At 44.3% G+C, this 14,224-nt stretch overlaps 1 protein-coding gene across 1 annotated transcript; it reads left to right on the top strand.

Moving 5' to 3' along the window:
• The first annotated feature begins 214 nt into the window (after nucleotides 1-214).
• TASL (TLR adaptor interacting with endolysosomal SLC15A4) lies at nucleotides 215-5,655 on the top strand. Its single transcript, XM_035116453.3, has 2 exons — nucleotides 215-349; nucleotides 3,629-5,655. The coding sequence occupies exon 2, from the start codon at nucleotides 3,638-3,640 to the stop codon at nucleotides 4,508-4,510; it is 873 nt and encodes a 290-aa protein (XP_034972344.2). The 5' UTR covers nucleotides 215-349; nucleotides 3,629-3,637; the 3' UTR covers nucleotides 4,511-5,655.
• The last annotated feature ends 8,569 nt before the right edge of the window (nucleotides 5,656-14,224 follow it).

The following is a 14,224-nucleotide window of genomic DNA, read 5'->3' as shown; positions in this document are numbered from 1 at the left end:
ACAGTTTCACAAAAAGGTTTTGTGTGGGAACAAAAAGAGGAAGAAAGAATTAAAAGTTGTTTGACAGCAGAAAGTTATTTATAAAGCTCTCCCTATGCCCTGCACAGAGACTTCCGTTTAAAAACCTATTGTGACTTGAGACCCGGGGGGGCGGGGCGGTGTGTGTGTGGAAACCACTTGCCACCTACAAAGCTGTAAATGAAACTCTTACCCATGAGCTATAGTAACGGAAAAGAAGTGTTACATAAGAAGCTTTTAAGGCAGCCAAATGCCTGTGCAACATTTCTGCACACCATTGCAAGCTTTCCACAGTCCTTGCCTTAAGGAGCGAGCAGCTTAGTTCTTCAAGGTAAGTGAGAACTAGATTATACCATATACAGTACAGATTATTTTTTCTTGTGTGTGGATTGGGTTATCTGCTGTGTGTCTCCAATGTACACGCTTTATGATGCTGCCTGTAAGGATTTCGATCTACAGTCTAAACTGCAAATGAAACCAGTTTAACTGAAGAACTTGGGTGGAAATTAAATGCGTCTTATCTTATTGAGTGAAACTTACCCAGTGGGTTAAGGCTTTCAATGGTTCTCAGAATGCTAATTACTTTACTGAAGTATGGCATCCATTTATAACCTCCTCAAATGAAAACACTGTCATCTTGGACCCACCGCATACACTTGGTTGGTTATGGAGCAATGTGCTTCATGGTTGAAGCCGTCTTGTACTAATTGAGTGGGGAGGGGGTAATTTGTTATTGTTGAGTGGATTTAATTTTGTAGCATGCATTTACAAAAATGACAGATGCTTTTATAAGTGTCAAAAATATAACTGAAATTGAACTTAAACCATATACAGTGGTACCTCGGTTTATGAACACAATTGGTTCCGGAAGTCTGTTCATAAACTGAAGCGTTCATAAACTGAAGCGAACTTTCCCATTGAAAGTAATGGAAAGTGGATTAATCCGTTCCAGACGGTCCGCGGAGTAACCGTTCATAAATTGAAGCGAACTTTTCCATTGAAAGTAATGGAAAGTGGATTAATCCGTTCCAGATGGGTCCGCAAAGTACTTAAACTGAAGTGTTCATAAACTGAAACATGGGTGTAATTGGTTCCGGAAGTCTGTTCATAAACTGAAGCGTTCATAAACTGAAGCGAACTTTCCCATTAAAAGTAATGGAAAGTGAATTAATCCGTTCCAGATAGGTCCACGGCGTTCGTAAACCGAAAGTTCGTAAACCGAGGTGTTCATAAACCGAGGTTCCACTGTACTAAGAGAAGGATAGACCGAGGAACTATAATACGCTGCCTTCATAGAGACTGTAATTGACCAAACCCACCCTTTATTTCATATAGATGTAATAGGTCACATACACAGCTATAGTTGACTAACTCTGACTATGCAGTAAGACATGCACCAAGATTTATGCTCTCCAATATTTTCCTATAGTGCATAACAGCAGAGTAATAGTAGGTGGACAATACTACAGTATTGCATTTCTAGTCAGCTCTACACAAGCTATGCAGATGATGTTTTTGAATGTCCTTTCCTCTATGCACTCTTCCTATGCAGAGATCCATTATCTCTAGGAAGAGTAGCTGTAGGCAATGGGTGTGAATATCTGGGCAACATCCCTCCAACTGTAAAAAAAGGGGGGGTGTTATAAAGAAATAGTTTAAGAACCCGAAACCCCAAAATAAAAAGAGCAGAACTTCTCTGCTGTTATTCACAAAGTTGCCAGGAACATTTTGTAATTCTCCTCCCCCTCGCCCCCGCCACCAAAAAAACCTCATTGCTGTTTGGTTCTGTGCCTTTCTTAAATAGCATAAATAACCTGTTTCCCTGAAACCACTGTCATTTTCTCTCTTAACTAACAGCCTTCCAACTTACACTTGAAGCATGATGTTCAACTGTTTCCTAAGCCCTGTAAACATCTGTAGGATGAAAGAGAACAAACAATCCATTATGTATTCTCTGATGTCAAACTTTGTGGCATTTCTTGTTTCTTGCCATTTGTATGTTAACATAAGCTCTGATCAGAATGTGAAAGAAAAGTATGTGGCTAGGTCATAATATGCAGCCTACTCACCTCCGACATAATTTTCCTCAGCTTTTTATACTTCCCTTTTTTCTAGATCCCTAGAACCTTTCAGGGTGAGGGCTGTAGTTCAGTGATAGAGCCATGCTAAACTTCCATGATTTTCCATTTTAAGGAGGCTGCAAATGCTCCCCCCCCCCAAGAAACAAATGAGCACTAAACTTATGCTCCATTCCATTCCATTAGTTGTCAAAAAGTGGCTTTTACATATTATGAAAGCTCAAATATAATGTGCAAAATAACAGGGACATGTCAGGAAATCAGAATCAGCTGCAGTGTGAATGCAAATGAAAAGGTTCCAAGAGCTCTGGCCAGGTAGTAGATTAATTTTTAGAAAGTTTTAAGTTGAGAATAATAAGACAAATTCCAGTAGCAATCCAGTTTTTAGAAATTCCAGGACAAGGCCCTGTTTCAGTTTATTCTTCATCAAATCTAATAATAATAATAATTTATTATTTATACCCCGCCCATCTGGCTGGGTTTCCCCAGCCACTCTGGGCGGCTTCCAACCGAATATTAAAAACAGTACAGCATCAAACATTAAAAACTTCCCTAAACAGGGCTGCCTTCAGCTGTCTTCTGAAAGTAGAATAGTTACTTATTGCTTTGACATCTGCTGGGAGGGCGTTCCACAGGGCGGGTGCCACTACTGAGAAGGCCCTCTGTCTGGTTCCCTGTAACCTCACTTCTCGCAATGAGGGAACCGCCAGAAGGCCCTCGGTGCTGGATCTCAGGGTGAATGGTGGGGTGGAGACACTCCTTCAGGTATACAGGACCGAGGCCGTTTAGGGCTTTAAAGGTCAGTACCAACACTTTGAATTGTGCTCGGAAACGTACTGGGAGCCAGTGTAGATCTCTCAGGACCGGTGTTATGTGGTCCCGGCGGCCACTCCCAGTCACTAGTCTAGCTGCCGCATTCTGGATTAATTGCAGTTTCTGGGTCACCTTCAAAGGTAGCCCCACATAGAGCGCATTGCAGTAGTCCAAGCGGGAGATAACCAGAGCATGCACCACCCTGGCGAGACAGTCTGCAGGCAGGTAAGGTCTCAGCCTGTGTACCAGATGGAGCTGGTAGACAGCCGCCCTGGACACAGAATTAACCTGTGCCTCCATGGACAGCTGTGAGTCCAAAATGACTCCCAGGCTGTGCACCTGGTCCTTCAGGGGCACAGTTACCCCATTCAAGACCAGAGAATCCTCCACACCTGCCCGCCTCCTGTCCCCCCAAAACAGTACTTCTGTCTTGTCAGGATTCAACTTCAATAGTTTCATAGTTTCAAGGTCAAAGTGTACCATTCATGTTTTTCATGTGTGAATGCAGGCAAAGCTTCACAAACCCCACCCCACTCTGGAATTAGTGTGCATTAATGACCTAGAATTTATCCCAATCTGTTTGATGTTTCTTATCTCCCTAGTAGTCGGTAATGGTTTCAGTTGTACTTTACACACTTATGTCACTTGCTGTTTGCTCCTGTTATACCATTCCCTTACCTGCCACATTGTGCTTCATGCTAGCTCTTTTTGTTTTCCAGTTCTAGAGGATGTTGTCAGAAGGGTACCTCTGTATAATTCCTTATCATGATCTTATGAATTACAAGCTCACTTGCAACCAAGGAGAAGAGGCAGTACATGAGATGAGGTCTTTGAATGGTATCACCTATGACTCAACAGAGGAAACACAGGACAGAAATCTCTTTTGGAGGTGTAAGTCTGTTGGCAAGTTCATCTTCTCTGTTTGTTCCAATGAAAACAGAAACAGTAGAAGGCAGGTGGATACGCAGACTCCAAATCCAGTATTGGAAAGGCAAATATCTCCAGCTGTGGAAATCTGTACAGGACCTGCTATAAACAGAGACACTTACCTAGTTCCACCTTCTTGTAAAAGCATTTGCAAGAATTACAATGACCTGCATATTGCTGGTGACCAGGTACTGCCTATGAGTTCAGTTAAAACAGATTTTACCTATGACAGTGGGATAGGTCCATTCCTGGAGTCATCAGAGATCCCACCACCCATGGAATCCATATCAATTCCACCTGCTGAGGTCCCTCGCAAGCCAACCAACAGGTATTCTTCATGCTGGAGAGTGGCCAGCATCATGCAACACCAGCAACCCCTCTCAAATTCACTACTGAATAACTACTTGGAGGAGAAGGTGGTAGAGCTGTACAAGCAGTATATCATGGATGGCATGGGTAGCAGTGCATCCCCTACTCAGATCTTGGCATCGGAATTCATAATGACCAATGTAGATCAAATCAGCACGAAGCTATCACAAGAAAGGAACATGAAGACCACCCAAGCCAAGGATATGGTCATTAACTGCCTATTGCGACTAGCCAGTGGGAAAATCTCCACTGAAATGAGCACTCCTAGTCTTCACATTTCCCAGTTTAGCACTGTGACTAAATAAATAAAGTCTGCAAGTCCTAGACAGAAATCTGAGATTCCCCCCCCAATGTAAATGCTTTATGCTTCCTTCCAATAATCCTACTTCCACATTTCCACATTTTATTAACTCAAATGTGGATGTTGTCCCATTGCATTGTACTGTTTTTTTTATCCTAATGAGAAGGAACATTGGCCCTGTTGCCTTGGGAATGGGGACCATTTTGTATCTACCTCCCTTCACCAAGCAGCAGCAGGTTGGAGGAATGGTGGCTTCAAGCAGGCATGAAGAAGAGCGTTGTTTCCCCATTGGAAGATTTTCCAATTAAAAATTAAACCTCATGGGAATTCAGCACAGTACTAATTCTAAATATCCCTTTTAGTGTGCAATTATTTTCCTCTCTTCCCAATACCTTGAGCCACCAAGTGCATTTCAACCCCCTTATTGGGTTTTAATGTACCTACTGTATGTGCTGTTTTTGTCTGTCTGCTTGGGTGGCTTTAAGTCACTTTTGTTTGCCCTGGCAATATAAAATGACTAACAAATTTAATAAGCCAACAAACAAACAAACAAACCATTGTGTAGATGACTGTGTGTCTGCCAGGTGGTGTAGGAGTACACAACACCCCCTATCCCAGTGCCTATACTGTCCTTGCTTTTCCCATCACACCTTGAGAACTCCAGAAATTGCCAGAGGGGCCTATAGAGCATCTGTGGATCCTGATTGCTTGAACTCCTGATTCTGCCTGAGACAGCTTTTAAAAAAATGATGGTATTTCCTTGCCCACTCTCTCTTGTTTACATTCCTATTACTTGTATTCTCTCCCCCTGTGCCCTGTGGAACTCCTGGTCCCTCGTGTTCCTTAGCCACTCTTGCTTATTGCAACTAAAGCTAACGTATGTCTAATTGAAACAACCACATATTGTCCCCTTGCCTCCCTACCCCTACCTCCATTTCTCTTCCATTTTAGACCATAGGCTCTTCCCACCTCACTGTGTCATATCTGATGATGAGGATTGATGGTAACTGGTTTGACTTGACTTGAAATTTGCATTGCACTGGGTATCAATTGCCATAGGTCTTTGCCACTTGAACAAAAAGAGAAACTGGATTAGTTTTCTTTTTTTTTATGTCATCAACAAATAAACTTTTACCACTAGTGGTCCAGTGAATGAAATGAAAATGTGATTGTGTTGAAGCTCAGATAAGTATCTATATATATAAAAATGTAGGCATTGCGCGCGCGGAGGTCACAGCCTTTCTCTGTAACTGCTGAACCGTAATGTAACTAATTTGGCCACAATGTTCCATGCCCAACAGGGAGGGATCTAGCATAAAAAAATTCCAAAAAACCACACCTTTCACACCTAAAATAATGATTAAACACAAAAAAGTGGCGCCCAAATTAGACGTCACCACTAGAAGCTCTGAAGACTCCAGCAGCATCCAATAGAAAGGCAGATCGCACGCTGCTGCCTCCAAAGCTGCGCCGCCACATGACATCACAAAATTCCACAGCAACCAACTGAAAACAGTCCTTTTGCAGCAACAAGGCCCAGCTTTTTCAATAGGCCGCAGCATTGCCAAGCAGTGAAAACTGAGTAGGCCGCACCATTCAGTAGGCCATAGGCAAAAACAAACAGAATAGGGCCTGGATGAACACATAGCCATGGGGGGGGGGAGGAAGAACCTTGAGTCAGCCAAAGCAATGGGGTGGGTGGGGGTTGGGACAGGGAAAACTGAGTAGGCCGCAACATTGCCCAGTAGGCCACAGGCAAAAACAAACAGAATATGGGGCTTTCACAAGGGGGGGGGGGTCACAGGGATGAGGCACAACAAAGGGAGGGGGAAACCCCATAGCCATGGGGGGGGGAGTTAGGACCCTGAGTCAGCCAAAGCAGTGGGGGTGGGGTGGGGATATTTTCAGGAATACGCGTGGGTGGGGGAAATCTTATTTTTGAAACTTACAGTAGGCGAGTCAGGGTTGGGACAGGGCAGGTGAGGGGCTCTGAAGGGAGACTCTGAAGGTCCATTTAACAGGAAAAGGTCCACTTAACACAAAACCCCACAGCAACGTGTGGCCGGGCCAGCTAGTGACCAATAAAAATAAAAATGTTTCGTCTCAATATTTTTCTCAGTGAGTTCAGTCCGTTGTGGGTGAGCTCTGCAACAATGGAAAGCCATACAACGAGGAAATGATACTATGGCCTTTTTTCCATTTGGCAGTGATACTTTTAATTTCCTGAAATTTACTTTTTCTTCCCTACAGTTAGAAGTCTGTGCCATAACATTCAACCCACACTTATTCCTACTCTCGCAATCATCATGTGCAATAGCTAATGTTGCTCTGTGCTCTGGGTTGTAGGCAACTATTTTTTACTATTTTTAGACCCATTTAAATCAATGATCCTAAGTTAGTCATGTTCTCTAATTTATATAGGTCTAAAAATTAGTTGACTACTGAGGTTGTAGAAATTTAAGTGGCAGGCATGTGTGCATCGTTTGCACAAATATGTAGCAAAAATTTGCACCCTTAGTGTTTTTTATATGTGGGGAGTCATATTTCAAATATGTGCATAGCTGTCAAGTTTTCCCTTTTCTCGCGAGGAAGCCTATTCAGCATAAGGGAATTTCCCTTTAAAAATGGGAGAACTTGACAGCTATGAATAAGTGTAAGGGGTGTACTTCAAAGCTTGTTCCTGGGTGTGGTATACTTTAAAGCTTAAAAAAAGAAAAGAATTCTGAGCACAGGAATCTGGGAAGTTAAGTGTGGTTTCATCTCATAGAAATTGAAACTTGTCAAACACTTTAGTTTTCCAAGTATCTACATTCTTGGCTTAGGTATGTGAAGAGCAGATGGTGTGTAGCTCATAGAAATAGCTTCATGTACACTCTTTTGAAATAGCAAACAATGCTATAGTGCCCCTATTCTGAAGTGAACACAGCTACCAGGGAAAAAATATTTCTACATTACAGACCTTCAGTGGTCTTAATTCAAAGAAATTCCAGATGGAACCCTGGACACACAGATTACTTATGAAGTGTTACTGAATCTTTGATAATCAATATATATTCTAGAAAACATGGTGAGATAAAAATGTGAAGTGATCATAGAATCATAGAGTTGGAAGAGACCACAAGGGCCATCCAGTCCAACCCCCTGCCAAGCAGGAAACACCATCAAAGCATTCTTGACATATGCCTGTCAAGCCTCTGCTTAAAGACCTCCAAAGTGATATGATGTAATATGATGTAATCATATTCATGAAAACAAGTTGAAACCATTAATATTTTGCATGCCTCTATTTTTCAGTACATTATTTTTAAGGCAGGGCCAAATTATTTCCTAATGCTTTTATCTCTTGTCTCAAGTATTTGTCTAACAGGCAATGAATCTGACGACAGCCTCTATTAAATACATTACAAGACTCATTACACCACTGATACGTGTAAAGGAACCTACAAGTGTTTAAAGACTAACAGAAATTGTTAGAAGATAAGACAGTTTTAGCTTCTGTTCCATTTACATTTCAATTGGCATGAGCTGTGGGGGTTTTTCATTGACCACGTGGCTGCATTCAAATCATAAAGATCAACTGCATACAAGAAAAGCTGTTGATCTTTGTTCCATTTTGATGTATTCAGATAACCTCTGATCCTTGCCTTCTAGCTGTCTTTAAGATTAGGGACTACTGCAAAGCAGTCCTGCCAACTTCGGGTTTTAAAAAACAGAGTTGGCTCCAAGATTGAAGAAACTCTCAGTAAAGTCTCCTAAGTGCTCTTTCCTACACCAGTGAACCCACCTGGCCAAGGACTTATCTGGCTGTAGTGGCAGCTACCTGTTCCTATTTAAAATATTCCACAATATAACAGTGCTATGCCAGCTGCCCGTATGGAAAATTTAAAATGGCATGCCCAATGCCCATATCCTGTTGAGGGGGTCCGCCCCAGGGCAGGCATCAGCACTGATGGGTCCTGCCTGGGTGCAGGAGCCAAAGCAGCTTCTCACAGGCGCCAGATGCTGATGCTGAGCCGGTTAAGAAACACACATTCGCAGTTCTATGCATGCTAAGTCCCACTGAATTCAGTGGTGATTTTTTTTTTTTGCAAGGGACAGAACAATCCAAACCAGGTCGGGTTTTTTGCATTGAGTGGAGGCATCCCTTTCTCCAGCTTTGCCAACTACACAAGGCTTCTGCTGGCTGCTGAATGTGCAAGGTCACTGATGGGATCAACATCCATGATAGCCAGTGAAAAGTCCCAAAACCGGGCAATGCAAGATGGGGAGAGGATGAGTTGCCTCCAGGATCCATTGGGTCCTAGACTGGTTTCACTGCCATTGTGCAACAGCATCGGGCCCAATCTGGGCTGAATTATTGCTCCAGATCTGATACCCCCTCCCCCTGCTCTTGTTTCACCCCGACCGCTGTGTGCAGCGGGGCTGCAGATACAGCCATGGCCCTGCTGCTCTGTAAAACCCTGCTGACAAGGAAAAGAGGAGATTTTGATTGTGCCCTTAGTGTGCATAGTATTTCAGCCTAAAAATAAATCTCTCATTCATATAGGTCCCAGTTCTGTTATCCCAGCACATCCCTTGCTCATGTTAAGTAGCGCTTTACTCTGCATGTTATATCTGGTTGTAACATTACATTACTCGTATCTCTATTCTCTGGCTCTGCAAATACCCTAAAAGGTACTTAGGAGAAAATTATTCCTAGCTTGTTTGCCTCTATGGATAGGATAGGCAGTGAGAGTGAGAAAGTGTCACTTTTAAAGAGTAATTTAGCATAAGAACAGGAACAATCCTGGGCTAATAGAATTCCTGTGGTAAATAATTAACCTGTTGTTTACTCTCAGGGTGGATAAATGATACTTTTTAAAAGGGAAATTCTAACCTATTCAAATTATTTTCTGTTCAGCAGTTTAATTTAGTGTTAGTGCCTTTTTTTCTTCTAAAATGAAATGTGAAGTGATGAGGGGAATACTAACAAGGTCCAGTCTGTGGGTTTGGTATGTGCCAGCAGCCACCTGTGTATCTTGTCATAAACGATGAGGAGGCACTTCCTCAAGTGACCAGAAATGGAAGTGATAATTTTGACTGATAGGGAAGTAGAGCTTTAGCGCAGAAACTATTCTCACTCAATCTGAAATTTCTCTCTTTACGTGTCACTGTTAGGACCTATTTACTAATGTCAGTTGCAGCTGGAATAAGGCACAGGTGCAACTACTTTGATTATTCTGTCTCACTGCCCACAGACTTGAAGAAAGGAAGATAGAAGAGGTTTCTGACAAGCTAGTGAGCATTTCTGTTAGAGCAACTTGACTGCATTACAGAGAGCTGTGGCACTGTGGAATTTTGTGCCCTCCAGATGTTGTTTTGCTCTACCCCCCCAACAGCCCCAGTAGGCATGGCTTACGATGTACATTTCTGGAGAAGGACAGGTCTTTTTACAGAACTTCCTTTCATTTAAAGCAGTATCACGCCACTTTAAATAGTCAAGGCTTCCACCAAAGGATCCTGGGAACTGAAGTTTGTTAAGGGTGCTGAGAGTTGTTAGAGGACTCCTATTCCCTTTACAGATCTAGAATTACATGCCCTCCAACATTTCTCTACTAAAAATAGGGACATCCTATCCCATAATAATAATTTTACTATTTACACTGTGCAGTCAGAGTTGCTCCAGCCTCTCTGGGCAGCTTCCAACATATATAAAACATTGATTAAGCATTAAAAAACTTCCCTATACAGGGCTGCCTTCAGATGGCTTGGGGGTAGGATAACTCTATACCCTCCAACATTTCTCCAGTGAAAATAGGGACGTCCTAAACAAGGAAAGCAAGACATTCTGGGATCAAACCTTGATGGCTCTATTAATCTGGGACTGTCCCCAGAAAATAGGGACACTTGGAGGGTCTGGAATTACAGCTCAGAGTTCCCTGGGAAGGCAGATTAAACCACTCTGGGAACTTTCACAGATTAAACCACGCTGAATGAAACTTTCATTTTGGCAGAAGCTACCAGAACGTTTAACAGAAACAAAACAGCTGTTTTAGATGTTAATCATTTCCTTAGCTATTGTTTCCTCTGTCTCAGGAGTTAGATAAAATTTGTGCTGGTTGCATGAGCAGATCAATGAATATTCTAGTGAATGGAAAAGTACTGAAATTTCAGTCTCATGTGAGACTCCAAACTGAACAATCACGGAAGGAAAGTGATTATTTTTTGTCAAATCATTTAACTTTTTGATGCCACAGTATGCTCGTCATGCACACACAGATAAGAAAGCTAAAAAAAGAAAAAGGATTCTAAACACTGAGCTAATTCAAGCTGTTGGAGTAAGAGCTGAATCTGAAGGTGCTACCGAGATGAGTGTCTATTGTAGTATTCTTGCTCCTCATGCATGCAGAGTTTTATATATAGGAGGGTCCACATGATGATCCCAAAGCCAGCCTGTATTCCCCGCCACAGCACTTACTATTTAATTCAGATTTACCCTTTCTGGAGAAAACCTTGCAAGTTTTGAAAAACCAAACAAACCCCTGTTGGCAATGACCTGTTTGTGAGATCTGAATGACCCATTTACAGTATGAATCTCCTTGCCTGGAAGAAACCTGAAAGTCATATCACTGTACTGATTTATGGACTACTAGCTGACCCGGCCACGCATTGCTGTGGTTCTTTCCTGTGATCCCCCCCACCCTGTCCCGATCCATGACTTATCCTGCCCCTCCTCCCTCCACCCCTGCTCATCCCTGTGTTTCGGTAGGATACCCTTCCCTCTGTTGTCCCTGGGGAGTGTTGGCCCCTCCCCTGTATCTCCATACCTTGGCCCCCACCCTTCGAAAAGGAACTGTTAGGTTCTGGGTTCTATTTCCCAGCATGCACTTTTGTCTGAGCCCTCTGTTGTCCATGGGGAGTGTTGGCCCCTACCCCTTGTATCTTCCTACATTGGCCCCCACCCTTGGAGAAGGAAATGTCAGTTTCTGGGTTCCATTTCCCAGTATTTACTTTTGTCTGAGCCCTCTGTTGTCCCCTCCCCCCTGTATCTCCATACATTGGCCCCTGCGCACGCATCGTGAACATTTCTATATATTTAGATTAAGGATTGGGGGTGATGATGTGCCCTGGGACGCAGAGAACTACTTAAAAATTCCCGACCGGCGGGGGGGGGGTGTCAAATAGCGAAGCCCCACAGCCCCGTAGCAACAGGCAGGCCCAGACAGAAGGAGGGGGGTCATATGGGCCACTTGGCTTGGGCCTCCGAATCTAATGGGGGCCTCGGTCAGCATATTCACTATCAGTAAAATGAAAAAAGTAACAAAAGGGTTAAAAACAGGGCCTCTGTCTGGCCCTGCAAGGGTCTGGCAACAGAAGGTGCGTTCTGAAGCACCCGAGTTGTTCAGTTCCATAAAAAACCCAGGAAGTGGCAAGGGGAAGGTAGGGGATTGTAAATGGGGTGGGGGTGGCCACTGCAAATATCTGAGGACTTAAACTGGGGAGAGAAAGTGCATGGATGTTGTTTTTTAAAAAAAAGACACAGAGGCTTACAATCAGTTGTAGTATATAGCCTGTTTCTCCTAAAATAAGACATACCCATAAAATAAGCCATAGCAGGGTTTCTAAGCATTTGCGCAATATAAGCCATACCCCGAAAATAAGACATATTGATAGGCGCAGTTCTGGAGGGCCCCAAGGAAGAGGCAAGGCTGGATGCGTAATAAAAAAATAAGACATCCCCTGAAAATAAGCCACTGTGGGGTTTTTTAAAAGGGAAAATAAATATAAGACGGTGTCTTATTTTCGGAGAAACACAGTAAAGCCTAGGTTAAAAGGGGCATGATTGCGCTTACTTAAAATGGCCGCCGGAGCCTCGCATGTGACACAACACCCACTAAATTATAAAGCGAAGACCCTTCGCTGTGCCCCCAAGTGCGTGTTAGGAGAAATGATGAACGACTGCCTAATGCTGCTACCGGTAGGCGTTTATTAATGCAGCCGCCGGGAGAGGCTTTGGGCTTGGGCTTTGGGGGTGGAATGGCTGTTTTGGTGGTTGTTGGACAGTTGCTCCCCCCACCCTACGTCAGCCCATGACCTATTTGGGCTCCTCCTCCCCCCACCTCCCACCCAGGGCTCCATTCGGGATAGTATTTAAAGGGCTGTAGAGCTGAGGCCTAGCCAGTAAAATGGAGCCAAGGCCTAGTCTTTAGGCTGTAAAGTAGAGGCGAGGCCTTGGCTTGGGCTAGTATTTAAATGTGACCCGAGGCCTCCGCCCTGCATCTCCATTCCTGGGCCCTGGCCTGACTCTGTGGGTTGTCTGGTAATAGGCCCCCTTCAGATCCCCCTGAGCCTCAGAGTCCCCCTGTTTTACAGGATCTCATGGCGGAGGCGGGGTTTGTGGGTGTGGTGCGTTGTTGTGGCTAATCCCTGTGACTGCCCCCACATGTCCCGATCTATGATCTATTCTGTTTGTTCCCCCCCCTCTCTGTGACTGGCGTATCTCATGACGTTTTGAAGGATGGTATTTATTTTTGTCTTGTGGTTATTTGGGGGGATTTGGGGGGGTAGTGGTGCTAAATTGTAAAGTAAAAACCCCTTGCCGTGCCCCCAAGTGTGTTGCTGTGGGTTATCTCCCCCCCGGGCCTAGTGGGGGCCTGGCAGGGGCCTACATAAAACAAAGGCCTAGGGGTCTGATAATGGCCGCCTTGGTGGTTTCAGTTGCTTGGTTGATGATGTCATTTGGTTTGTGGGTGTGGCTTAGATTTCACAGGAAGGGAGGGGGTGGAGGAGGGTATAATGCCACTTGAGGGCGCTGTTTGACTTGGTGGAAAACCAGGTTTCTACCTGTCCCCAACAACCCTCGGGAAGTGGCCTGGATCGTTGTGTCAAAATTTCAGGATGATCAGTCAAGCGGTTACGAAGAAAAGTGCGGCCGACACATTCAAGATTTTTACATTTATATATATATATAGATTATTCATTCATTCATTCATTCTGACTTTATTGGCATAATCTGCGGACTAATATAACTTTGTAGAACTCGACCAATCTTCCCAGTTCCTTTTGGAGAAGGATGCGTGTATGAGTGCATAACCTTGCTTTCCTAAAACCAGGGCTGTCTTAAGCATATGTGGTGCTGGGGTGCAAAAATCTGCCCGGCACCCCCCCCCCCCAGGTTGCCCGGTCCCAGGAACACAGGAAGGCGGAGTTGGCTGGCCGCCTCAGTGTCTCGTTGGCTTGGTCGCCCCTGAACTCGCGGGGCAGAGCCGCCTGCAGCAGAAGAGCCCACTGCTGTGCTCCGACTGATGGGTGGGCTCTTCCCTGGACTCAACTCTCGGGCCCTGGACTCTCGGCCTGGCGCCCCTGAGAGCCCTGCGCCCGGGTGCCCTGCACCCCAATGCCTATGGGAAAGACGGCCCTGCCTAAAACTGCATTTTCCCCAATTGTTGGTGGATGCCTCACTGTACTTCTCTCTCTCTCCCCCCTCTCCCCCCATTCACATTCATTCAAAAAAGTGGGTGTTATTGTGGGAGGAGAGAAAATGCAGTAAGTGGCCCCAGACTCTGAGTAGCAACCAAGAGGGAGCGGAGTCTGACTCTCTTAGCTGCTCTTAGCTGCTATTAGAAACAGCCAAGGACACAGTTCAGAACATACTGTGCAGGCACATACCTGCCCACAAGGATATGAGCCTCTCCTTCATCTTGGTTGCTGCTTAGCTGTTCACTGTTTCGTGTCCTAC

This window comes from Zootoca vivipara, chromosome 4 (genome assembly GCF_965207765.1).
Source record: "Zootoca vivipara chromosome 4, rZooViv2.hap1.1, whole genome shotgun sequence".
Classification (NCBI taxonomy): Eukaryota; Metazoa; Chordata; class Lepidosauria; order Squamata; family Lacertidae; genus Zootoca; species Zootoca vivipara.
This window is presented reverse-complemented; position numbering and strand designations above follow the sequence as displayed.